This window comes from Triturus cristatus, chromosome 12 (assembly GCF_964204655.1).
Source record: "Triturus cristatus chromosome 12, aTriCri1.1, whole genome shotgun sequence".
NCBI classification, from domain to species: domain Eukaryota; kingdom Metazoa; phylum Chordata; class Amphibia; order Caudata; family Salamandridae; genus Triturus; species Triturus cristatus.
The window spans coordinates 270,768,441-270,795,877 of NC_140595.1; the positions used below are offsets into that span (position 1 = coordinate 270,768,441).

Genomic DNA, 27,437 nt, shown 5'->3' on the forward strand with positions numbered 1-27,437 from the left:
TATGTTTGAGCGCCATTCTTCCTTTTTTAACTAAACCCCTCACAGAACTTAATCCCAGTTCCAGTACCCCACTGCTGAGTTTTTGTGTGGTTATTTTGTACACCATGTGGGCCTAGGGCCTGAAACACCACAACTGCCACACCCTAGTGACAACAGAGATACAGTAAGCTAGAACAAAAAACCAGGGGACACTCAATTTTCCTCCACGTTCCTAGTCTCTGGATCAATTACCTACTGAGCCTAAGACATTCCTCGTTTCTTGCACAATATGGAAAGGAACTCAAGATCCCCCTGTTTCTGCAATGCTATTATAACCAACCTAACCAGGCCAAGGGTCTTCTGAGTCACGGGATGTGTGCGGTATGTCACCGCTCCTTAATATCTGCCACTTTGCCGCAATGCTCAGGTGTTTAATCTGATTTGGTATATACCCGTTTGTTATATTTTGCTACTTGTCTTTGTATGAACTGCATACGTATTGCACTATTGCTGGGTCTACTCACCCAGAGGACTAATCCATCTGCTTCAGAAATCTGTGTTGACCTCATGGTAGCAGGTTCAATTCAATCGGACAGGTCCACTCGTCCTTTCATCCTTCCAACGTCCAACATCCTTCTAGTACCAGTGAGATGGTTAACAGTAAATATCTGTAAATGTATTAAGACATTGGGCCTCTTTTTAAGTTTAGCAAATGTGATACTCTGTCAAAATGTGATAAATATCCCGTCTGCAGTATTACAAGTGCCAAGGGGCATAATGCACTTTTGGCGGACAGACATCTGCCCCGTTTGTAAGGGAGTATTCCATCTACTAAACTCTAAATAAGGCCCTCTGGCTAGTCTGGCCCCCACTCCTGGTTGAGGTTCCATGTGCTTATAGTCAGCAGGAAAATCACTTGGCAGACAAGTCATAGGAAAAGAGCATCAAAGTATCTGTGAGCTATGAGGAGTATTTTTTAGTTGTGCTATATGCATGTTTATGATTACTTTGTTATTTAAATGATTGGTGAGAAAAAAATTCAAAACTCCTGCTTTGACTTCATTGAAACGGGTATGAAAACCATGGGGTTGGGCAGCACTTGCTTCCCCCTGCCTGTCCTGCAGGGATCGTTTTCAATAAATCGCACGAAATCACTATGTAATGCAGCATTTGTGTAGTTGTTCATGCCTGAAGCGTCTTGGGCCACTAGGCCCACATGCCGGATGAAGGACTACACAGACACATTGTATGGGGTACTAGAACTGGCCCAGGGCACGTGCGCCCGGCCCCTTTTATTAACAGGGTCACATGACTGGTGATGCCTGTGATGGGTGGGTGTTAGTGTAAAGTGTTTAACAGGGTGAAACACTTCAACGTGTCCAGCCGGACACTACAACGCCGTAAGCGCTTGATTTTCACAGCGTATTACTTCTATAACAAATCCACAAACATACACTATACACCCATTTCAATTACGGCAAAAGTACATTCTCTATGAAGTAAAAAAAAAAAAAAAAAGGCGGTTACTGTGACCAGCGTCAACATGGACTAATCAAAACAACACGAGAATGAGCCATTCGTGAACCATCTGCCTAGGATTTCTACTTCCGTTTATAAAGGCACGGCCAACGTGAGCGCTTCTGGGAGGCGTGAACACTAACCAGCTCATTTCTGGGCGGCAGCCGGACTGAAACCGACAATTAATACATGTCATACATTCGCCCTGCAGGTATCTCCATCTTGCTCAGAAGGTGCGCCCTGTTGCATCGCACAGGAACTCGCCAGGCAAGTAAAACCTCCCTGCCCGCTCTGCGGTGCTTGAAACATCAGTGTGACGAGGCAGCGAGGTGCATCCCTCAGTCCAAACCGCACTCAGACAGCACTAGGCAGTCAAAACCAGTGGCAGCTGACATTGGCAAAGGGGCACGGGAGGAGATGGGTGACCTCTGGCTGCTGCTGCTCCTGCTCTTCGGTCCAGGTAGGCCCTTTCAGGGTGGCTCTCTCACGCACAGCTGATCCACTGAAAGTGAAACCAAGTGGCCTGGTCGGGCCGTGTTTGTGGATCCTCGTGGTATGTTGAGGAGTGGCATCGGAAGGGGTGGGGAGGCAAAACAATAGTGACTTCCTGCAAAGTGTGCCCCACTTAAGGGAAGATACTTCACTTCAAAAGACTGGCATTCAATTTGTTTCATTTAACGTATCCCGCCTGTAATTGTTGTTACCAAATCTTACACGATATATCAGTGGGTTGAGTGCTTCCTGCGCAGGTCTTGCTGAGAGCTTGGTGTAAAAAACATGTAAAGCCAGTCAAACGGATCTGCGCCTCAGTCGGCGGGTCCATAAATAGATGAATGAGATTAGCATCTGTTAGGGGCAGTGATGGAACTTGGACATATTTGGGGCCTTCTTTACCAGTCACTTGCGCCCCCGGGGCATCACTTTTTCTACATGAAAATGTGAGGCACCGGCGGCGTAAGGGGCTTGTAAATAATCCCCTTACTCGTAAACCCATACATTGGGGGTCAAGGTGTGGCAGAGGAAAGAAGGTGGAGTCACGAGTGGCGGAGCTCGAAAAGCAGTCTGACAGTCAACTCACACATTTATTTAAAATAATCTGCTGCGAAGAAATAACAAGGACATATGTGACAATAAATCTGTTCTAGATTTTAGATCACAAAGGGGCTGCATTTTAACATATCTTACAGGGTTAAGAAACCTACTGCAGAGATCATTGTGCGCCAGCAATTCTGAGGGGATTATAATGTGGTAAAATTATGTGTTTTGTCAGTCACAGTTTTGACTCATAAGTAACATAGGGGGTTAATGTGCCTGCTGCAAAGCACATTGTGTAATAAGCAGATCACAGATTTGTATTTTTTTTTTTATTATTTAGTTAGGGAAGTGGGCTACTGCTTTTGACACTGGGGTCATTTTGTAACTTCCAATTCATAAATTGCAAACCTTCTAATATAGTACAGTGCTCAATTTACCAGCAGACCTTGGGATGATGCATTCTTTTTCAGTCTCTCTCACTCACATTCGCTCATAATCTCACTCATACTGAGTCATACTTACCAGACCCCAGCCCCAGGTTTCCTAATGCTTTGCATAGTGTTTCCATCACTTTTGTGATGCAAACCCAATGCAAAGTGTTGGGGTGGGATTTACTATCCAATGTAAATCCTGATTTGTGTTTGATAGTATTGCAAAGTAACACAAAATTGTGCTAAGCATTATTTTGTGTCAACTGGGCATTTTATGGATGGTGCTTTGGCATTCCCATGCAGTCACCTATGGGTTTTGACACAAATCACTATCTACAAACATTGGTAGAGTAGCTTTGATTCGAGCCACGTCCCGCCCCAGCATTGACCAGGGGATCTCACTCCGCCCTCTTGGTTTTTTCTATAGTCAGCATATAGAGCACTTTTCAGTGCACCATGGGGGAGGGAGATTTAGGAGAGAAGGGGTGTTTAGCTTGGTAAACAGCTCCCAGGTTGAAACTGCTAACCGTTTTCAATGCCTGAGCGGGCTGGACCAAAATGACTGACTTGAGGTGGGTGTCGTCTCAGGGTTAACAGAAGATCCCATATCAACAGACAAGATGGGCGACCCTGTAGTCTGTTCAGAATCTCGAATAGAGGTGGGTATGGTACCCCCGGAAACCCCGGGGAACCAAGTTCTGTTGGGTTTGGCCCTAAACGTATGTTTGCCAGGGTTGGAGGAGGAAATTCCTGGGTCAATCGTAGTCTGTATGCCTCTGGGTAAGGAGGGAGATCCAATAGGTTTTCCTGTGTTAGACAAGGAGACCCTCAACATGGCCACTTCTCAACAGGGCAGTAACTGTCTTAACTTGGGGTCAGGAATCCATGGTTTTTCTGGTTGTTATATTGCCAGTTGGAATATCGCTGGAATTAGATCGAAATCAGATAGTCTGGGGTGGTTAGAATTTTTAGATCTTTTTGATATAATCTGTTTACAGGAAACCTGGTGCACTGATTTTAAAGGCTATAGTGGTTTCAATTCATACCAGCTACCCGCTACTGGTTCGGTATCGGGAAGAGCTAAGGGGGGCCTACTTGTTTTGATCTCAGTTAAAGCCCCTTTGTCGGTTATAAAATATGTTCAAGTTGGGGCCCACTCCCAGATTTTATGGCTGTATATAAGAGGAGGTAGGAATATTTTTTTAATCAATTTTTATAATAATCTTTTTAACGATTCCAGTGATCAGGCGGTTAAAGATCTTTCACAGGCACTGGGTGATTTTCTCAAGGACTCAAATGAACTCTTTGACCTGTTTTTGGCAGGGGATTTCAATATTACCACCTGTCCTTTCTCAGAGGTTAACGTCTGCTGGTTGGTGGACGGTCATGGGGATGGGATTCTTCATTTCCAACACAATTATTATGGAGATGCCCTGAATAACCTCCTTGCCTCATATAACATGTATATCATGGCCAATGAGAAAAATGCAAAGGGGGAGACTTGTCCTACCTTTATAGGCCGGGGAGCGAATTCAGTAATTGATTTTATCTGTATTTCCGCGGGTCTTGAGGCCTGGACCACGGCTCCTAAAGTAATAGACATCCAACTCAGTGACCATAACTGCCTGGTAGTAAAGGCTATGTTATGGGAAAATGATGGTGCCCGTAGCACGGGCCGCACTGTTAATAGCATTGAGGCCGAGCGCCCTAATGGCACAAGACTCAGATGGAAGGGGGATAAGGCTGACATCACGTCTGATTTTATTATATCCAGTTGCATAGTAGATATTATCGCGATCCTAGAAGACAATCGAGGTACTATTGGCTCTATCGAGCATTTTTACAGTATCAATGCGGCCATCAACTCTAAGCTTACAAGTACATGTAAACAAAAGTAGGATCGGCCGCGGGGTTGGTTCAACTCAACCTGCACTTCTGCTTTGAGGGAGCTGAAATCTGCTCTATCAGTAATACCTAGAGATAAGTGCCTGGTCGTAGATTTAAGAGCCAAATACAAAGAAACCCTTAAACGTAGGAAATTGGAACTCCGGCAGGAGGCATAGGACAATTTGACTAAGGCAGCTGAATTGAACAATTGTTCCCTGTTCTGGAAAACCGTCAATTCCCGATTTCTTAAAGATGACAAAATTCCGGAATTAACTTCCAACGTTATGCAGGTAGAGTGGGTCTCGCATTTTTCTAAAATTTTCCAGTCAGATAGTGCATACGGTGATTCAGGGAATAGATGGCCGCATATTCCATTAAATTTTACCGTACAAGAGGTTTTAGATAGTATACGGGACAGTAAAGGGGGAAAAGCACAGGGCCCAGATGGGGTACCAATTGACGTGTACAAACTGGTCCCAGAAATATGGGGGCCCCTGCTTACTAATATTTTTAATGTAGCTGTTAGTAATGAGATGCCCCCGACCTGGGAAGAATCCATCTTAATCCCAATTTTTAAGAAAGGCAATCGTGGGGAAGCCAAGAACTATCGACCGATTTCCCTGCTGGATTCTTCTGTAAAAGTTATGAGCCGAGTGCTCCTAGTGAGATTGGAGGAATGGGCGGAGGAAAATGGTATTTTAGCTGAGAGCCAGTTCGGTTTTAGGAAGGGTCGCGGTACGATCGAGCAGTGTTTAAATTTAGAACTGCTCGTCGGTAAATATACTTTGGCTAAGACCGGCACTATTTACCTCTGCTTTGCAGATCTAAGTAGTGCTTTTGATCTGGTGGATCACGGTATTCTCTGGGCAAAGTTGTTAGAAATGGGGGCCCCGGAGGGTATCGTCTTCTTTTTAGCACGCCTCTATACCAAACTGAGAGCATATGTCTGTTATGGTCCGCAAGGTGAATGTACACCCATGTTCAAAATTGGGCGTGGAATACGCCAGGGATGTGTGCTAGCCCCATTGCTTTTTACACTTTTTATCAATGAGATTGACTCCTTTCTTAAATCTCTGGCAGTGGATGCCCCCAAAATCAATAATGAATATGTCCCTGTGTTACTTTACGCGGATGACGCGGTTTTAATTTCACGTACACCATATGGTCTTCAACAGCTGCTGGATGGTTTTATGCAATTTATCCAAAGCAGAAAGTTAGTTTTAAACAAATCCAAAACTTATGTTATGGAATATGGTCGTAGGCACGGAAAGAAACAGCCCTCCTTTTTTATAGAGGGTCAAAAGGTTCAGGCTGTTGACAACTTTTCATATTTGGGGGTAACTTTTTCAAACAAAAATACCTGGGCAAATGAACATAAGAATGTACGGTCTAAAATGGCCAGGAGCGCTTACGGAATTTTTACAATGGCTACTAAATTGGGAGATAGGCGGGTAAACGACATGCTGAAAATTTTTCAATCACGGTGTGTTTCAATCGCCTTGTACGGAGCCGGCATATGGGGCTATGCCCCGGCAGGATCCCTTCAGGTTGAAGAGAATACATTTCTGAAGAAACTTTTGTGCCTGCCAAGCTCTGTCTCTAATGCCATAGTGCACAATGAATTGGGCATTTACCACCTTTCTGATTTGATTCTCCGTAGACCATTGACCCTATGGCGCTCCATTTGGACCAAAGAAGAGTCCTCTTTGTGTAGAGCTATCATTTCTGACTGTCTTACTTTGGACTATTATACAAGGATCCCATGGTTAAAGTATGTTATTGATAAATTTCGGGAGATCTTCAACATCAATATCATTGTGGAACATCATGGGGCAGATGTGCTGTCCAAATCTGACCTTAAACAGTGTCTCTTACACCAGGTTTCCATTAAGAGACACCAAAATAGCTCTAATCTTTCATCTTATGTTTCTTACCACGATTTAAATGAACTTGTGGGTTTTCAACCATATTTGTCTCAAGTAACCTGGAAGGCACATCGGTTTGTGTTGACCAGACTTAGAATGGGAGTAGTCCACAACCTTGTTGCCTTCCCCTCTTTGAACCTACATCCAAATGGTCCATGTCCATGTGATAACTCTACTCCCCAAAGCACCGTGCACTTTCTTCTGCTTTGCCAGTTGTATAAACATTTCCGGACAGCCTATCTGAAACCCTTGTTTGTAAAATTTGGGGTCAGATCACTACGCAACTGTATGTGTTTACTTTTTAACTTACATCATCCCGATGTTTGTTTTTTCACAGCTACTTTTCTTCTTAAATCCATTAATGCTAGGAAAAGTATGCTTTTTTAACAATTTTAAGCCAATGAATTTTCTGCCTCTGAATGCTTTTATATTGCTGTTTATTAATGTTGTGCTTTTATGAACTTGTTTTATGTTCGAATAAAGCCTTATGAAATGAAATGAAATGAAATGCTTTGCATAGTGTTTCCATCACTTTTGTGATGCAAACCCAATGCAAAGTGTTGGGGTGGGATTTACTATCCAGTGTAAATCCTGATTTGTGTTTGATAGTATTGCAAAGTAACACAAAATTGTGCTAAGCATTATTTTGCGTCAACTGGGCATTTTATGGATGGTACAATGGCATTCCCATGCAGTCACCTATGGGTTTTGACACAAATCACTATCTACAAACATTGGTAGAGTAGAATTAGCTCCGAAATCTTACAACGACTCGAGGCAGACATAACGAGGAGTAATGTTTTCATTTATTCTCGTTTTTCCAACTTTGCAAGTGTGCTGTATTGTACAGCACACATGTACAGTAGAAAACGCCTTAAAGCATAGATTTTGTATTGGAATGTACCCCCTCCAGTACACAACCTATGCTTCAGAGACAAGGCGCAGGGATGTGTGCTTTGGCACTTGTCGGCCAAAGGTGCACCAGCGCACATGGAGAGAAGCAGTGCACCATATTTTAGTGGATATGGTGCATTTTATCTCTCCCTTTGAAGCAAGGCAGCACAGCATCTATGGTACTTTGGAAGAAATACTAGCCTACCACAAGCAGGACCCACTGTACAGAACATTTCGGGACTATGTGCCTTGTTTGTCAAATTGGAACGTTTAAAGAAACAAGAACTGTCGAGGTGGTGGGATGGTGTGACCATCCAACAATATATTGACAACAAGAAAGTGCCTAGAGGGTTACGCATCCTTATTTTCCCCACTTTTGAGGATCTGAGTGAAGAACTTTTGAAGGAGTGGGAGGTCAATTTAGAGGGTGCCTCGCTAACAATGATGCAGATCTTAATAAGACATGCAATAGAAAAAGGAGCTAAACTCTTGTCCGAGATTGAATGTATAGAAAAAGAAATTGAGGCCTGTGAGAATAAGGAGCTAGTTGATAAAAAACTATGCCATCCACCAGAAAGTAATTGAGGGACACCAAAGCTAATTGAAAGAGAAAAAATTACAAAAAATTAATCGTGATGATAGGGACTACAGGGAAGGGAGGATTTACACATTTGCCAAGAAATATGATAATGTTTCTGGTGCTGACGACAAGAAAAGACCTAGGGAGGTCAGTGAAGAAACAAGATCGATAAGTAGCACTTCCTTATCATCTGTTGGCAGTACATCCTCTAATATTAATTCGAAAGAGCACAGCATCTATGGTACATCATTGCCTTGCATCTAAGAATGGTACATTTGGGCCTCAATTTCACACAATCTCACTTACTACCTCTCACTGACTCTTACTCACTTCCACCCGCTTACACATACGGGCACATGCTCACACATACACATACTCTTATCTCACATAAACACACTCTCACCCACAAGCCCACACACAACATACATTTAAAAATATGTTTACTTACTACAGCTGCCACCAAAGGTTCCGTGCCAGCTAAGTGTGCTCTATGCTTTATTACACTAATTTTATGAATAATATTCTCTATTAGCATAAAGTAAAATGTGCTGAAATATGGAATACGGAGCTGCCCCATTGTTTTTGGCACACTGAGGCCAGGCACTGGAAATGTAGTGCCACTGGTCAGAACAGAGCAGTTTTAAGGCATTGGCAAAGTGGGCTCTGGACCACGGCCCCAGCCTTTTCAGGCCAAACCCCCTCACCCCCCTCCCCCAAATCCTCCATAGAGCCAGCTATGTTATCCACACAGTCCTGCCATGATTACCTTGAATGATTTTTAAACATAAATTGTTTTAAAACCATTTACCTTTCATTTATTTTTAACATCGGTAATGTGTGGGAGTCTATTACATGGCAGAGAAATGTTATGTTTAGGTTTTTTGACACCATGCAACATTCATTATAAAAAATAGTTACTTTTAGATCAAAACAAGACCTCACATATGAGAAATGGAAGTGGGTCGCAAAGATTATTTGCAATAATATTACTGAGCTGCTGCTATGTGACAATATTGAAAACACGCATTACTCCCTGAATATTGTATGGAAACATATTTAGAATTTGGAGGGTGCGCCTGTGCAGTGTCAGTGACCTAGCCAAAGAGGACGTAAAAAAGCTGAAATTGGATCGCAAAATCAAAGCTGTGGCTAACAGGGAGCCCCAAAATATGTTTGTCCAAGGGCTCCTAAAATCCTTAGGATGCCCCTGGATCACAAGGGGCAAGCCAGGGATCGCAGTTGCGACCCCTTGTGAGCCTTAAACGACGTCCATGGCATGGACACAAAGTCGAGAGAAGTCATAACGTGTTTGTTCTACATGGACTTGGGAGGACTTCCGTACATTACTGTGTAAATTAGGCGTCCTTCTTATCAGAAGTTCTTCCGAGACCCAGCAATAAAGAAACGGAAAATGGGCAGTTTGAGGTTGTGTTGATAATCGAGCCCATATCGAGCCACTGGTTAAGAAGTCATGTGAAGGCTGTTGCATCTCATTATCGTGGTCGGAATATCAACCTACACATATAACGTGATACGATCGACTCTGAAATATTGTTGTAACGTCATTAATAATCTACAATCTATACTTGCCTCGCTGATGTTTCGGGGACTGATATCGGGAAGACATTTGTGTAAATCGATATTTCTGAGGTTGCCAAATTGACGTGCAATTCAGAGAAACAGGGTATCCGTGATAGCGGGAGATGGATGGGGACAAAACGTTTGTTCAGAATGTGTGAATTATGACTGGATGATGTCACCTGAGGCTAAATACTGGATAAAAAAACACCCGTGCCAAACCCAGAGCCAGCGCCATCCTTAATCAGTTTAAAGGAACTTGTAAGAAATAGTGAAAAATGAGTTGATGCATTGGTGAATTTTTGGGTTCACTGTTTGTGCTAGCACATTATATTGTTCAAACAGTACATTTAACTCGTTTTGTGGGATAGAGAAGGTCTACAAGTTTGAGAACCAAATTTTGAGTTGAGCCCTAGTCAATCTTGACTATTGTTTGTCATGGTACTTAGGGGGATATTCTCAAGAACATGTGATAACTATCGCAAAATGTGCTTAACGCATCTTTGCACATCGCAGTCTATCGTGGGAAAATAACGCTGTGTCAGCGTTGTATTCTCAACCCTGCGGCACCATGCGATAGTCTCACGACAACGCGCCAAATGACCGTGTTAAAACGAACGCGCCTAAAAACGTGAAACACCAACGCGAAAAAAGTTGCTATGTGGCTAATCGCGGTACAAAAATCAGCGATAACCAGCGACAGGCCTGCAATTCCCATACGTCATGCGGGAAAATGCACTATAAAAGAAGAACAAAAAAATAGGCAAAAGAAAATAAACTGCGTAGCACCATGGATGCACCCAGACCGAGTGCAGAGGACAGCACAAACCCCTCAAGCCCCACAGATGGCCAGCAAGGAACCCTGGGCTCGGGGAAGGCCAAGGAGAAGAGGAAGACGCGGTTCAGTCCGCAGGAAAACTTGATCATCGTTACGGAGGTGATAGGACACTACCAACAACTGTTCGGCACCGCACACGTGTCATTGGCAACACAAACGGAAATTTGGCAGTCCATCGTGAATAACATGAATGCAGTTGGAGTGTCGAGGAGGTTAAGAGGCGCTGGCAAGACGTGAACAGCCAAACCAAGCAGAAAGTCACTGCCAACCGGAAGGCAGCAACGGCGACTGGAGGTGGGAGTCCTGCGCCACAGGAGGAGCTGGATGATCTGGAGGAAATGGTGGCCACAGTCATCAGTGTGGAGACAGTGGCAGGAGTTGGGGGGCCGGACACTGCTTGATATGACCTGACCCAACAGCAACAGGGTGAGTAACGAGCAGGGACTGGGGGGACGGGGGAGATGGGCACAGTGGCACACATGCACAATCATGTGTAGCACACTGCTCACCCACAATGAGTGTGGAACATGTCCCTGATACCCTTGGCAAGCTGCAGCACACATAGAAACACCAAGCAGGCCCCCCTCCACTGTGTGCACAAAGGGGCCCCCCTCTCCATCACCAATCACACAACCTACCCATGCACACGAGCTGAATCCACCTAAGCAGCGGCTTTGTGAACCATACTGACAATGCAAGTGACACTGCATGACCAATAGCATGGCTACAGTCAAAATACATGACATGGTGCATGCCACAACACTGAGTTAGCCCAGTGTGGATGCCATCCTCCAATGAGCATGTCACACTCTGACACATCCACGTGCACATGCAACCCCTGCTGTCAACAACAAAACTGCAGACAAACAATGCACACAAGTACAAAAACCGTCCAAGAGCACAAATGACCCAAGTCTCCAACATCTCTGCACCGCAAAAGCACACAAGTCAAAAGCATACCTCCTCAAAGGGATAAGGGGCCACTAAATTAGAGCTGCAGGGGTGACTCTCCCACAATGCAGCACACACACATAGCAATCACAGTACATCAACATTGACGACAATGTGGCACAAGGTGCAACACTTTCACTACAGAACAGAGGACACAACTAGTGCCGCTTGTGCGTAGAAACTGCCCAATCACATCTGGCATCGCAGGACACTGGGAGATGAAAATGTACGACTACAACCTCACATCCGTCATGTAGTCCCCATGTGTCAACATACATGGGGCACACTGTTAACCTGCATCTCCCCTTTACATTGCAGAGGGACAATCAACACCTCCTGCAGAGCAGACCAGACATCCCTTCAGTGATGATGAAGAGGACACCCTGGACATTTGCTCAGACACCCTCCAATGGCTCATGGACAGCCTCCGCTCCCAACCCCCAGGAGCAGTGCAGCTTAGCTTCATTGAGGTGACCCCACCCCCTGCACAGACCACATAGCAAGAAGCACCCACCACCACGGCTGGCTCCCAGCACCTCACTCAAGAACACATGACGTTCCAACGCCGTGTGTTAGACTGCCAGAAGGAGCTGGCAGAACATGTACGTCTGGGGTTCAAAATCATGGCAGCCAAACTCAATGCCATACGTGGGTGTATAAGTCCCATCATGGACCACTTACAGTTCCTAACGGACACCCACGGTCCGTTCCATGCCCTACAACAATCCTTGGCTGACCTGGCTGGAGCCATTACTCAGATACAAGAACTGTCTAGTCAGACAGGCTCCAGCGACGACAGCACAGAGTTGGCACAGATAGAGGAGGACAATGAAGAACATGCAGCGGATGCAGGCAGGAAGGATGGCTGTCACAACTGAACACCAGCGAGATGTAGTTGGGATCTACCATGCCCTGCAGATCCTCATCTTGCCATTGCTGCCACAGAGCCTGTCACAGATGACTGCTGCAGGAACTTCGACACACACATCTCTGCCCCCTGATGTGCCAGTGGCACACAGTGAGGCAGCCATAACACCACCACATACGCCTGGAACACCTGACACAGAAGACATATCAGAGGACGAAGATGTGGATGGTAATGACTCTGTGTCAAAAAGGAGGTTGCAGCATTCTTCCCCGCCATATGGCCTGTTCCTGCTTGGGTCAGCCCTCCGCATCATGCCCTGGAACAACACCTTCCACTGTCCCCCCAAACACTCTGCGACATTCACCTGGACCTCGACATGGACTGCCATATCTGCACTGGTCACCAATGACACAGCAATCAGGCTGCGGACAGGACTCTTCCTCTTCCTGAATAACTTGTAATTCGCAACACAGCCCAATAGGGGAGTGTCTCGATGTGGTCACTGCACACGAGGAATTGTGCAATCTCCCATGCCCAGCACATATGCCAAATATCAAGGCATCCCATGAACGGGTATCACGGTTACAGTCCTGGTCTTGGGCGAACAGGGGGCGCACACACATGTCATAATCCAGTTCAGCTACCATTGTGTTGGATAGACAGACATCCATGGGACACCCGAATATGCATGATCGACAGTGGAACCAGGGCTGGACGCAGGTGACGTACGCAAGTTGGAAGCACAAACGGTAATTGATCCGCAGCGCTGCCAATGGCAGTGCCCCCAACAGATGCAGCATTCCGTTATGGTACAGTTTCACGTGACACAGGTTGTGCTTGTGCCCGGGATGTCCTGCCATTGCATTGTTGGGTCTCGAAGAACCGGCACTCTTCTGACCTGCGGCTGTTGTGTGGATGATATGCCACAGCTCGGAGCAATGAGTCGTATGTGTGTGCAAAGTTTGGACGTATGGGTTTTGCTGTGCTTAAGTGTCAAGGGTATTCCATGCAGGAGTATCTCGGGAAAGGTCTTCTGTGTGTGGAGTGTGGATACGTTGTTCTTTCATTAGCGCTGTATGGAGTGTGGGCGTCGTCATCTGCTATGGTGTATCTTTCAGGGGGTGCGCGCCGCATGCACTGCCAAGGTCGTAGGTGCAGATGTCCTTCCGCCTTCTGTATTGGGACAAAGGAGTTTTCATCCACAATGTCAGTCTGACTATTGCTTGCATTCTTGAAATATGATGTGGCTTTCACTTTGCAAATGAGGCTCGGCCTTAGGCTTATGGTGCACCAAGAGCGATACACACACAACAGTTGGCATGTATCAGCCAAGACCCCGAGTGGCCTGGTGCTCCTTGTACAATCCCTTCCTGCACAGCCGCCCTCTTTGTGCATGCAACAGGGCGACATTGTCGGTTGAGGTCCGTGTGGTGCCTACACTGCAACAGAGACACACGCATCAGTTGGTTTCCTGTCCAGCTCAGAAATGAACCACGCACAGGGCCCAGGGATGATTCTCTCTCTTTCTCTCTCTACCTCTCTTCCTTTAACTGTCTCTCTCTTCCTCCGTTTCTCTCTCTCTCCTTGTCCCTCTCTCCCCCTTTCTATCTCTATCTCTTTCTCTCTCTCTTTCTCTCTCTGTCCTTTGATGAGTGCATGATACACCTTATTATCTTGATTTTTGTCTTGCAGGCTGTGACTTACAGAATGTCCATGGGAGAGCTGCCATGACTCTTCCAAATAGTACTATTAAGTTACATTTGGATGGATTATTATTTTTGGGAAATTCAAAGGTGAATGAATGATTTACCTTTGTCTGCCCACACATGTATGTTAATTGTTGTTATTGTGCGGCTTCAGGCGAATTGTTTGGTTCAAGAATTTGTAAAGTTGATGTGAACTATCTTCGTCCGGGTGGGGAGCCGGGATAGGGCCCAGGGAGGAGGGGGTTCCTGTGGGTGGTGGCGGTGGGTGTTGTGGCCCTCTTGGGTGTCCGAGCAGCTTGATCAGTGGCTCCATGGCATCTGTTGTTCTTCAGGTGTGGCTGTGTGCTGGGCTCCCTTTCATGATGCAGGTTGTAGTCCGACTTAACACCAGGTAAGAGAGGGTGTTAAATTCCTGCTGCTAACGCGCCTTATCTCATGTTTTGTGATCATATCGCAGATCTGACTGGTCGTTAAGAATGTTGTGAAGGGGTGTTGTCGTGCCTTTTTGCATGGAAACGCCTACTCTGCATCTCATTAGCGTTAGTTGCCGGTGACATTCGTGGCGTTGATTTTTGCGACTACTATCACAGGAAAATTGGTGATTTCAGCGTTTAGCACCACCTTGTGAATGGTGCGATGAATTTATCACCACTTTGGCTGCAATAAAGTGCCACTAACTCGGCGATAGGTCCTTGAGACTATGCCCCCTAGAGTCCTTGGTAGCTGATGCAACGCTTTCCAAACAAAATTCAGGGGCCGATGAATGAATGCATTTAAGTGTACATAAGGAGTACTCATTTAGAAATCTTTTATGTACTTTCACATGATGTTGTGAACAAACTCCAAAACATCTAAAATGAGAATCAAATTGTAATTTTCAGTGAATATTTATACGTTATTAGTACAAATAGAAAAGGCTATGCCCTCTTTGCTATTTTCAGGTCTCGCCCAGGCAGCGCACAGTGTTGCTCTAGGATGACCTTTAGAAATCGGTCTGCTCTTTTCAAGCACACGTGCTTGTGGCGGCATCCACCTTGCGGGAGCGAGCAGAGGCGCAGCCACGTTAATTACAAACAGATGGCCCATGCTCGCTCCCGCAAGGTGGATGCCGCCACAAGCACGAGTGCTTGAAAAGTGCAGACCGCTTGTTTACTAGGCTATTATGCCAGCTCCCGTACTTCGAACTCTTTTACCACCCTGTTCTCTTGGGTATACGCTGGCAGGTTTGTGACCCCTGGCACTGCCTGTACCGAGATCAGTGATGAAGCTGAGCATTAGCGTGTGAATCCTTTAATGTTGGGTCCAGAGATCTGTCTAGTTCACATTCATTCTGGCCCCCACGCTCCTTTCGGTTCTTGTTTTATGTGGGGAAGTAAGAGGATGTGTAAGATTAGTGTATATAATTAGTTTCAATAAAAAATACAAACCCGACAGATGTTGCTAATTGAATAATATTTTGTTTTCTTACCCGCTCCTTCGTACTTTTCTTGAGTATTTTTGTCATGGTTCATTTCCGCCAGGCCACACGTCACATTGTGTTTGCATTAATTGTTATCATTAAATTGACGAGCCTTGGTGGGCCCGACCTCTCCTATTCCAACCACACCACGTCAGCCTCCTTGGAGGAAGTGGTGCACAAAAAATGCTGGTGATGGCTCCGTCTGAAGTTCTGCCAATCAAATGAGGCGGACGTACCCCCCTTCTGGCCTGAGTCATACCAAATTTGTCAGCTAGAGAGAACCACTAGCAGAATTTGAGCAGCACGAGACTCACTAGTTTGACTGCAGTTTTCTCAAACCAGCTTGGGGTGCAACCTATCTCTCGTTTCCTGAAACCCAGGTAGCAGAGCCGAGGAAGAAGGGGCTTTGCATTTCCATCCCCTGCTTTCGCTTGAGTCTCTGAGGGGAAATATCCATGTATTCAGCATCTCTCCCTGCTTCGGGCACCAGGCCTTGGTCGTGGCAAGAGGAGCTCCAGTGTGAATAACGAGTGGTAAACAAGCGTAAAAGTACTTGTTCTTTATACCAGTTCATGGACAGGAAATATTCCTTGAAAATCATGATGCATGGAATTGTGAAGGCATTCTTCGAGCATTCGCATTAGTTTGAGAATTGTGGACCAGAAAGGATGGTTAAAACACGTAAAAATGTTTGCTTTCCTAATTTATTATGTTGAGTACTCATTTAGTACCAAAGTCAGTTTTTTTCAAACTTTATATCTAAGCAAAGGTATATGATGCAGCTTGATTTAATGTTACTGGTGGACATATAGGAGCCATGTTTAAATGTAAACTCACGTCATCCATCAAAAGTTCTCTTTCTATGCTCTTGTTGAAAGTTCTCTCCCACATCAGGAGTCCCTGGTGTTTGTGTATTTGTAGTAGCGTCAACAGACGAGGTATTGCTAACCACTGTTATTAGTAGAGCAGACTGTCGCCCCAGTGCTGAAATATGACTGACTACCAGAGTACCCTTGGGCCGGGAAGTAGGGCTCATTGTTAAAATTGTCTATTTTGAATGCAAAGCCCTGTTATTCTGGTAGCACCGGCTTTGCCGCTAATGTCATCTTAGTGTCAAAATGTGTCACTCTTCCATACTCTAAAGTACCACTTATTGGGGTTACACTCTGCTTTTTAAAGTTTGATTAAGAAATCAACAGGTGCTTTGGAAGAGGTAGCAAAATTAATGAGTCCTTCTGAATGGCATAACCTTTGTTGTGTGAATCATTTTTCGTATGTCTGTTCATTAATACTACTTTTTGGAGTACATTGTTTAACGTTTTATCCGGTTCAAATCATCGCTGTCTTTGTTGTTATTGTTAATATTAACTTTTTAATGTAGTGTGCCCCACCTTAATTCTGCAATCTCTAAGCACTGTAAGCAATAAAAGTTCTGTTACTCAGTAAGGTGGTCCTCAATCTATGGCATTGGAAGGAAGAGCCTGAATTGCCAGAATTTGAACTCATGACCTTCAAATCAGATATCCATATCAGCGCTGAACGTTGACATGCTGAGCCATTTGTACAAATTTGTAAACTCTCTCTGCCCTTCCTCCACTCTTGCCTTACATCATCTGACAGGATTACAATCTTCATCTCATCCTGGCAGCTGACTGACTGACTCTCTCACTGACTGACTGACTCTCACTGACTGACTCTGTCACTCTCACTGACTGACTCTCTCACTCTCACTAACTGACTCTCACTCTCACTCACTGACTAACTGACTCTCTTACTGACTGACTGACTCATTCTCACTGACTGACTCTCTCACTCTCACTGACTGACTCCCTCTCACTGACTGACTCTCTCACTGACTGACTGACTCTCTCACTGACTCTCTCAATCTCTCTCACTGACTGACTGTCTCTCGCTTTCACTGACTGACTGACTCCCTCATTGACTGACTGACTGGCTCTCACTCTCACTGACTGACTCTCTCACTCTCACTGACTGACTCTCACTGACTGACTGATTCACTCTCGCTGACTGACTCACTCTCACTGACTGACTGACTCTCACTCTCTCTCTCACTGACTGACTGACTCTCTCACTGACTGACTGACTCTCTCTCACTGACTGACTAACTCTCTCTCTCACTGACTGACTGACTGACTCTCTCACTCTCACTGACTGACTCTCTCACTCTCACTGACTGACTCTCACTCTCACTGACTGACGCTCTCACTCTCACTGACTGACTGTCTCACTCTCACTAACTGACTGACTCTCTTACTGACTGACTGACTCATTCTCACTAACTGACTCTCTCACTCTCACTGACTGACTCTCACTCTCTCTCACTGACTGACTCTCTCTCTCTGACTGACTAACTCTCTCTCTGACTGACTCTCACTCTGACTGACTCTCTCACTGACTGACTCTTTCACTGACCGACTGACTCTCTCACTCTCATTGACTGACTGACTGACTCTCTCACTGACTGACTCTCACTGACTGACTGACTCTCTCATACTGATTGACTAACTGACTCTCTCACTCTCTCACTGACTGACTGACTCTCTCACTGATGGACTCTCTCCCTCTCACTGACTGACTCTCTCACTCACTGACTGACTGACTCTCTCACTGACTCTCTCGATCTCTCTCACTGACTGACTGTCTCTCACTTTCACTGACTGACTGACTCTCTCATTGACTGACTGACTGGCTCTCACTCTCACTGACTGACTCTCGCACTCTCACTGACTGACTCTCACTGACTGACTGATTCACTCTCGCTGACTGACTGACTCTCACTCTCTCTCTCACTGACTGACTGACTCTCTCACTCTCACTGACTGACTGACTCTCTCTCACTGACTGACTAACTCTCTCTCTCACTGACTGACTGACTCTCTCACTCTCACTGACTGGCTCTCTCACTCTCACTGACTGACTGACTCTCACTCTCACTGACTGACGCTCTCACTCTCACTGACTGACTTTCTCACACTCACTCACTGACTAACTGACTCTCTTACTGACTGACTGACTCATTCTCACTACCTGACTATCTCACTCTCACTGACTGACTCACTCTCACTGACTCTCTCGATCCCTCTCACTGACTGACTCACTCACTTTCACTGACTGACTGGCTCTCACTCTCACTGACTGACTCTCTCACTCTCACTGACTGACTGTCACTCTCACTGACTGACTGACTCTCACTCTCACTGACTGACTGACTCTCTCACTCTCACTGACCGACTGCCTCTCTCACTCTCAATCTCACTGACCGACTGACTCTCTCACTCTCTCTCATTGACTGACTCACTCTCTCACTCTCAGTGACAGACTGACTGACTGACTCTCTCACTCTCTCTCACTGACTGACTCTCTCTCTCTGACTGACTAACTCTCTCTCTGACTAACTCTCACTCTGACTGACTGACTCTCACTCTGACTGACTCTCTCACTGACTGACTGACTGACTAACTCACTCTCTCTCACTGACTGACTCTTTCACTGACTGACTGACTCTCTCACTCTCATTGACTGACTGACTGACTCTCTCACTGACTGACTCTCTCACTGACTGACTGACTCTCTCACACTGATTGACTAACTGACTCTCTCACTCTCTCACTGACTGACTGACTCTCTCACTCTGACTGGCTGGCTGACTCACTCACTCACTCACTCTCTCTCACTGACTGACTCTCACTGACTGACTGACTCTCTCATACTGATTGACTAACTGACTCTCTCACTCTCTCACTGACTGACTGACTCTCTCACTGATGGACTCTCTCCCACTCACTGACTGACTCTCTCACTCACTGACTGACTGACTCTCTCACTGACTCTCTCGATCTCTCTCACTGACTGACTGTCTCTCACTTTCACTGACTGACTGACTCTCTCATTGACTGACTGACTGGCTCTCACTCTCACTGACTGACTCTCGCACTCTCACTGACTGACTCTCACTGACTGACTGATTCACTCTCGCTGACTGACTGACTCTCACTCTCTCTCTCACTGACTGACTGACTCTCTCACTCTCACTGACTGACTGACTCTCTCTCACTGACTGACTAACTCTCTCTCTCACTGACTGACTGACTCTCTCACTCTCACTGACTGGCTCTCTCACTCTCACTGACTGACTGACTCTCACTCTCACTGACTGACGCTCTCACTCTCACTGACTGACTTTCTCACACTCACTCACTGACTAACTGACTCTCTTACTGACTGACTGACTCATTCTCACTACCTGACTATCTCACTCTCACTGACTGACTCACTCTCACTGACTCTCTCGATCCCTCTCACTGACTGACTCGCTCACTTTCACTGACTGACTGGCTCTCACTCTCACTGACTGACTCTCTCACTCTCACTGACTGACTGTCACTCTCACTGACTGACTGACTCTCACTCTCACTGACTGACTGACTCTCTCACTCTCACTGACCGACTGCCTCTCTCACTCTCAATCTCACTGACCGACTGACTCTCTCACTCTCTCTCATTGACTGACTCACTCTCTCACTCTCAGTGACAGACTGACTGACTGACTCTCTCACTCTCTCTCACTGACTGTCACTGACTAACTTTCTCACTCTCACTGACAGACTGACTCTTACTGACTGACTGACTCTCTCACTCTCACTGACTGACTGACTCTCTCACTCTCACTGACTGACTCGCACTCTCACTGACTGACTGACTCTCACTCTCTCTCACTGACTGACTCTCTCACTCTCTCTCACTGACTGACTGACTCTCTCACTGACTAACTCTCACTCTGACTGACTGACTCTCACTCTGACTGACTCTCTCACTGACTGACTCTCTCACTGACTGACTGACTGACTAACTCACTCTCTCTCACTGACTGACTCTTTCACTGACTGACTGACTCTCTCACTCTCATTGACTGACTGACTGACTCTCTCACTGACTGACTCTCTCACTGACTGACTGACTCTCTCACACTGATTGACTAACTGACTCTCTCACTCTCTCACTGACTGACTGACTCTCTCACTCTGACTGGCTGGCTGACTCACTCACTCACTCACTCTCTCTCACTGACTGACTGACTCTCTCACTCTCTCACTGACTGACTGACTCTCTCACTCTGACTGGCTGGCTGACTCACTCACTCACTCACTCACTCTCTCTCACTGACTGACTGACTCTCTCACTCTCTCACTGACTGACTGACTCACTCACTGACGGACTCTCTCCCTCTCACTGACTAACCGACTCTCTCACTGTCACTGACTGACTGACTCTCTCACTCTCACTGACTGACTGACACTCTCGCTGACTGACTCTCACTCTCAATGACTGACTGACTCTCACTCTCACTGACTGACTGACTCTCTCACTCCCACTGACTGACTGTCTCACTCTCACTCACTGACTGACTCTCTCACTGACTGACTGACTCTCTCATTCTCACTGACTGACTTACTCTCACTCTCACTGACTGACTCTCTCACTGTCTGACTCTCTCACTGTCTGACTCTCACTCTCTCTCACAGACTCTCTCGATATCTCTCACTGACTGACTGACTCTCACTTTCACTGACTGACTGACTCACTCTCACTGACTGACTAACTCTCACTGACTGACTCTCACTCTCACCGACTGACTGACTCTCTGACTGACTGACTCTCTCACTCTCACTGACTGACTTACTCTCTCACTGACTGACTCTCAATCTCACTGACTGACTCGCTCACTCTAACTAACTGACTGACTCTCTCACTCTCTCTCACTGACTCTCTCACTAACTCTCTCACTCTCACTGACTGACTGACTCTCACTGACTGACTGACTCTCACTCTCTCTCTCACTGACTGACTCTCTCACTCTCACTGACTGACTGACTCTCTCTCACTGACTGACTAACTCTCTCTCTCACTGACTGACTGACTCTCACTCTCACTGACTGACGCTCTCACTCTCACTGACTGACTGTCTTACACTCACTCACTGACTAACTGACTCTCTTACTGACTGACTGACTCATTCTCACTACCTGACTATCTCACTCTCACTGACTGACTCACTCTCACTGACTCTCTCGATCCCTCTCACTGACTGACTCGCTCACTTTCACTGACTGACTGGCTCTCACTCTCACTGACTGACTCTCTCACTCTCACTGACTGACTGTCACTCTCACTGACTGACTGACTCTCACTCTCACTGACTGACTGACTCTCTCACTCTCACTGACCGACTGCCTCTCTCACTCTCAATCTCACTGTCCGACTGACTCCCTCACTCTCTCTCATTGACTGACTCACTCTCTCACTCTCACTGACTGACTGACTGACTCTCTCACTCTCTCTCACTGACTGACTCTCACTGACTAACTCTCTCACTCTCACTGACAGACTGACTCTTACTGACTGACTGACTCTCTCACTCTCACTGACTGACTCTCTCACTCTCACTGACTGACTCTCCTTTCACTGACTGACTGACTCTCACTCACTGACTGACTCTCTCACTCTCTCTCACTGACTGACTGACTCTCTCACTGACTAACTCTCACTCTGACTGACTGACTCTCACTCTGACTGACTCTCTCACTGACTGACTCTCTCACTGACTGACTGACTGACTAACTCACTCTCTCTCACTGACTGACTCTTTCACTGACTGACTGACTCTCTCACTCTCATTGACTGACTGACTGACTCTCTCACTGACTGACTGACTCTCTCACACTGATTGACTAACTGACTCTCTCACTCTCTCACTGACTGACTGGCTCTCTCACTCTGACTGGCTGGCTGACTCACTCACTCACTCTCTCTCACTGACTGACTCTCTCACTCTCTCACTGACTGACTGACTCTCTCACTCTGACTGGCTGTCTGACTCACTCACTCACTCACTCACTCTCTCTCACTGACTGACTGACTCTCTCACTGACTGACTGACTCACTCACTGACGGACTCTCTCCCTCTCACTGACTGACCGACTCTCTCACTGTCACTGACTGACTGACGCTCTCACTGACTGACAGACTCTCTCACTGACTGACTGACACTCTCACTGACTGACTCTCACTCTCAATGACTGACTGACTCTCACTCTCACTGACTGACTGACTCTCTCACTCCCACTGACTGACTGTCTCACTCTCACTCACTGACTGACTCTCTCTCACTGACTGGCTGACTCTCTCATTCTCACTGACTGACTTACTCTCACTCTCACTGACTGACTTACTCTCACTGACTGACTCTCTCACTGACTGACTCTCACTCTCTCTCACAGACTCTCTCGATATCTCTCACTGACTGACTGACTCTCACTTTCACTGACTGACTGACTCACTCTCACTGACTGACTAACTCTCACTGACTGACTCTCACTCTCACTGACTGACTGACTCTCTGACTGACTGACTCTCTCACTCTCACTGACTGACTTACTCTCTCACTGACTGACTCTCTCAATCTCACTGACTGACTCGCTCACTCTAACTAACTGACTGACTCTCTCTCACTGACTCTCTCGCTAACTCTCTCACTCTCACTGACTGACTGACTCTCACTGACTGACTGACTCTCACTCTCTCTCTCACTGACTGACTGACTCTCTGACTGACTGACTCTCTCACTCTCACTGACTGACTTACTCTCTCACTGACTGACTCTCTCAATCTCACTGACTGACTCGCTCACTCTAACTAACTGACTGACTCTCTCACTCTCTCTCACTGACTCTCTCGCTAACTCTCTCACTCTCACTGACTGACTGACTCTCACTGACTGACTTACTGACTCTCTCACTCTGACTGACTGACTCTCTCACTGACTTACTGACTCTCTCACTGACTGACTGACTGACTCTCTCACTCTCACTCACTTACTCTCTCACTCCCACTGACTGACTGACTATCACTGACTGACTGACTCTCTCACACTGATTTACTGACTGACTCTCTCATTCTCTCTCACTGACTGACTCTCTCACTCACTCACTGACTCTCTCACTGACTGACTGACTCTCACTCTCTCTCATTGACTGACTGACTCTCTCACTCTCACTGACTGTCTGACTGACCTTCACCCTTCTGTTATTTATGCCCCCTAACAAAAAAACAAAAAAAGCCATAACAAGCAACCATTGGAACAGGTAGGTAGAAGTTACCAGCATTAAAAGTACAAAAAAAACTCAAGACAATATTTATTGTTAATACTTTTTTAATATGGTCTTTCAGTTGTACATAATACATTCTTGGTCATATATAAGGTAACAAAAATGCTTTTGACACTTCTTTATTATAACTTTTCAGCATGCTACAGACTTCTGTACAGTACAGCACAACTTAAAGACTTAGGCAAAGTCAATATCTCTGGCTAAACACTTATAAGGTCCCAAAGGCGAGATCTATTGGCTATGCCAATGCTTGTTCTAATAGGGATTGGGCTTTTCTGCTCTAAGTTACAAAGGCATGTAGAAGTACTTAAAAGAGAACCCTGTAGTACTACTTCTTGTGCTCACAAATGCATTTGTGAATCAGCCTCTCATTTCTTAAACCTATACTTATTGCACATTAAACAACCATCTGCAGATTGACATGCTTATAATTTGTTGAACAGGTGTCTTCTAATGCCTTCTCACAGTTCAGTGCAAAATTCCAATGTTTTCCTAATCAAAATGATCACTTAAATGGTCTTTACATTATTATGAAGTAATTTGCCCAGTTCTAGGCTAAGAGGAGCAGGAATGTGCCAGAGAGTCACTACAACCACTTACTATATAAATTATTCAATTGAAAATAATTGTATGTACATTTTAGCCAGACAAATATCCTGAAAATCAGACATGGTTCAGCACTTTCACGTATTTTTTGCAACTAAATTCACACTTGAAGCTAAATTAATCTGAGGCTCTGTTTAAATTTTAACATGCAGAATTTGCTTCACAAATACATCTAAAGGCAACTGGATTTATGTTTTTGTGTTGAGAGTGGTGAGCTGTTTTTTTCTTTATTTCGGCATGTGAATGACTGAGTTTGAGGATTAAAGATGGCGCTCAAAGAGCTGATATGTAGAACAATAGATATTTAGATTTGTGACCACTGCAAATCGATGCCTTTGTCGATGTTGTGATGAGTTTCACAAGAGTGTTCATATGTGTGTACAGTTAGTGTGGTTTCTTCAGGACCATGTTGATAGGAGCATGTTTGTGTACTCTATATCTATAGCTATATCTAACTTTCTACACACCCACGCACACACACACACAGATACACACACAGAAAAACACCCACACACACATATATATGTGTATATAAATCAATCTATAGATAGATAGATAGATAGATAGATAGATAGATAGATAGATAGATACAGTCATACACAGTGGTTTTCAGCACTGTGTAGAGTTATAGTTAGGACCTACCTACCATAGGAAATAGATTTTTCAGCTTTCTAATAACCCTGGTGCCATTTGATGAATTTTCACAACATTTTCCCGTTAAACAAGTTCATCTACCTCAGCTCCTTCTTGAAAGTTTCAGGTGATTTGTTAAGCAAGGGCCGCAACAAAAAGAGTGTGGGGGGGGGGGGGGTAATAGAATTTCCACTTGTAATTCTAATAGAGATTGTAAACACAGCTACAGCCAAAAGGTCTGAACAGAATTACACCAAACTTGCCAGAAAGACAGATCTTTACCCAGAATAGGTGATTTTTGTGATTTGGTGTAATTCTGTTCAGTAGTCCTGCAGGCATGAAGCTTCAAACAATGGAGCAATCTGATTGACCTAAGGGACTTTTTTCCCATCGGCCGCCTCACATCCGCAGGAGCAAGATGCTCCTGAGAGTCCTTTGGCAGCTGGTGCTCTGATTGGCTGGCCTCAACATGAAGAGAAATGTTGCAGCTGCCATTACAGGATATGTGGATCAAGAAAATAAATGATAGATAAAGCATAAGGAAGCATGGTAAGGGTACCATGACCACCTGGATCTTGGGGCGGTATCCCAGAGGGATTCCACTGGGGCTAAATTAAAAAAAAAAGGTGGTGGTGCGATCCCTCGTAATTCTTGTGGGAACCATCATGGGTTCCCTGAGGTCCTGAGAGAGTCACACGGGGTGAGCTGGCTGAGGCAAGAGTCCTGTGGGATCAGAAAACCATTTAAATAAAAAAAGGGGGCATGGGTGTCTGTGGTATGATGGCCGTCTATGAGCAGTGACATGCACGCCCTGCGACTGACCGCATGCCGTGCACAGCTGAAGGCATCATTCGCTGGGTGGGGTACGCAGTTGCTCCTACCTACCCCAGCTTTAAATCTGTGGTCAATAAAGCCATAAAACGGTATTCTCTATCAATGGATAAAACAGCCCTAGCAAAAAAAAAAACACGCCTGGTCCGTGATACAGACATACGAGAGGTTGCAACCCCAACCTTACTTGCTAGTCCATTTTCCGCATCAAAAAAAGCACTTCTTTACACTACTAAGGCTTGGGTCATATCCATCAAAGGACCTAACCCCGAAATGGAAATACCCATGGCAATCACAGGAATGCCGCCTATGCGGAGCTTGGGATGAGTCCTTACTGCATCTATTATGCATCTGTCCTGCTCTAATAGAAACACGCAAAACGGGCCTTCAGGAGGTCTTCAGGAAGGAACAAATGAGAACTTTTAGAGCAGCAGTGATTCATTGTCTCAGGGGCTCATCTATCCCATTGTCCTGCTGAGCTATAAACTTTTAAAAAAACGCGGCAAAAGAACTGGCCAATGCAGAAACCGCTAACTAACTCATGCAGTGCTAGCTCATTTGGCTCCAAAATCCTTCGACAGCCTTGCTTACATGTTAATACTTTTTAAAATATCGCTTTTCTACATCTTTAAAAAAAAATAATAATAATAACAATGTATATTTTGCATGTTTTATTCATGGTGGTTTTGCGACCCTTTTATGATTTTTTTTATGAAATCAAATAAAAGTATATTTGACTTGACTTGGCAGTTGGGCACAACACTGTGCATGGCAAGAGCAGAAGTTCAAATATAATTGGTAAATTTCAGTATTTTATTTAATTGAAAATCTTATGCTTAAACTGACATTTTCATCGAACTATAACGTCACTCCAACCTTTTTTTTTTCAGTGACTATATGGGTAGTTATAGTTAGGGCATCTATTCCATAGGAAAAGTGTTTTTTGTGTTGTTAATAACTTTATCCCCGTTTCATGTAGCCCCATGAAACTTTCCAGAAAAGTGTTACTTTTGACACCTATTAACTTTAATATTTCACTCCAAGATGTTATTGCGGCAGTAAAGGCAAGCAAGAGTGGCAAGGCTGCAGGCCCTGATGGGATACCTATTGATCTCTATAAGTCAAACCTGGAGGTATAGGGCCCCATTTTAACTAGGGGTTTTACAAGCGTGCTGTGAAAAGGGATTTATAAGTACATGGTCCGAATTAATTATAGTCCACATTTTTAAAAAGGGTGAGCGAGAGAACCCTGCGTGCTACCGTCCAATATCTATGTTGGACTCCTTAATGAAGGTAGCAGGCAGGATTGTTTTAGATCGATTACAGGCATGGACTGACGAAAATGATATTTTAAGTGATGTCCAGTATGGCTTTAGAGCCGGTTTAGGAACCAATGAGCAGATTTTGAACCTTAGCATTTTAATTGGTAAATATATGCAGGCCAAAACCGGGACATTTTACTTGACTTTCGTTGACCTCACGGCTGCTTTTGACTGTGCAATTCATAATAGGCTGTGGGTAGTCCTTAATGA

At 45.3% G+C, this 27,437-nt stretch overlaps 1 protein-coding gene across 2 annotated transcripts in view; it reads left to right on the plus strand.

Annotated features, from left to right (window-relative positions):
• The first annotated feature begins 1,618 nt into the window (after positions 1–1,618).
• LOC146775834 (coxsackievirus and adenovirus receptor-like) overlaps positions 1,619–27,437 on the plus strand; it is a 271,451-nt gene continuing 245,632 nt past the window's right edge. Inside the window, exon 1 of one of the 2 annotated variants that reach the window (XM_085638011.1) lies at positions 1,619–1,764. Coding sequence is in view for 1 of the 2 variants with exons in the window: in XM_085638010.1 (XP_085494136.1) it covers positions 1,915–1,957 (43 nt within the window). In the remaining variant the exon portion in view is untranslated. The other variant, XM_085638010.1, reaches the window with a different exon arrangement.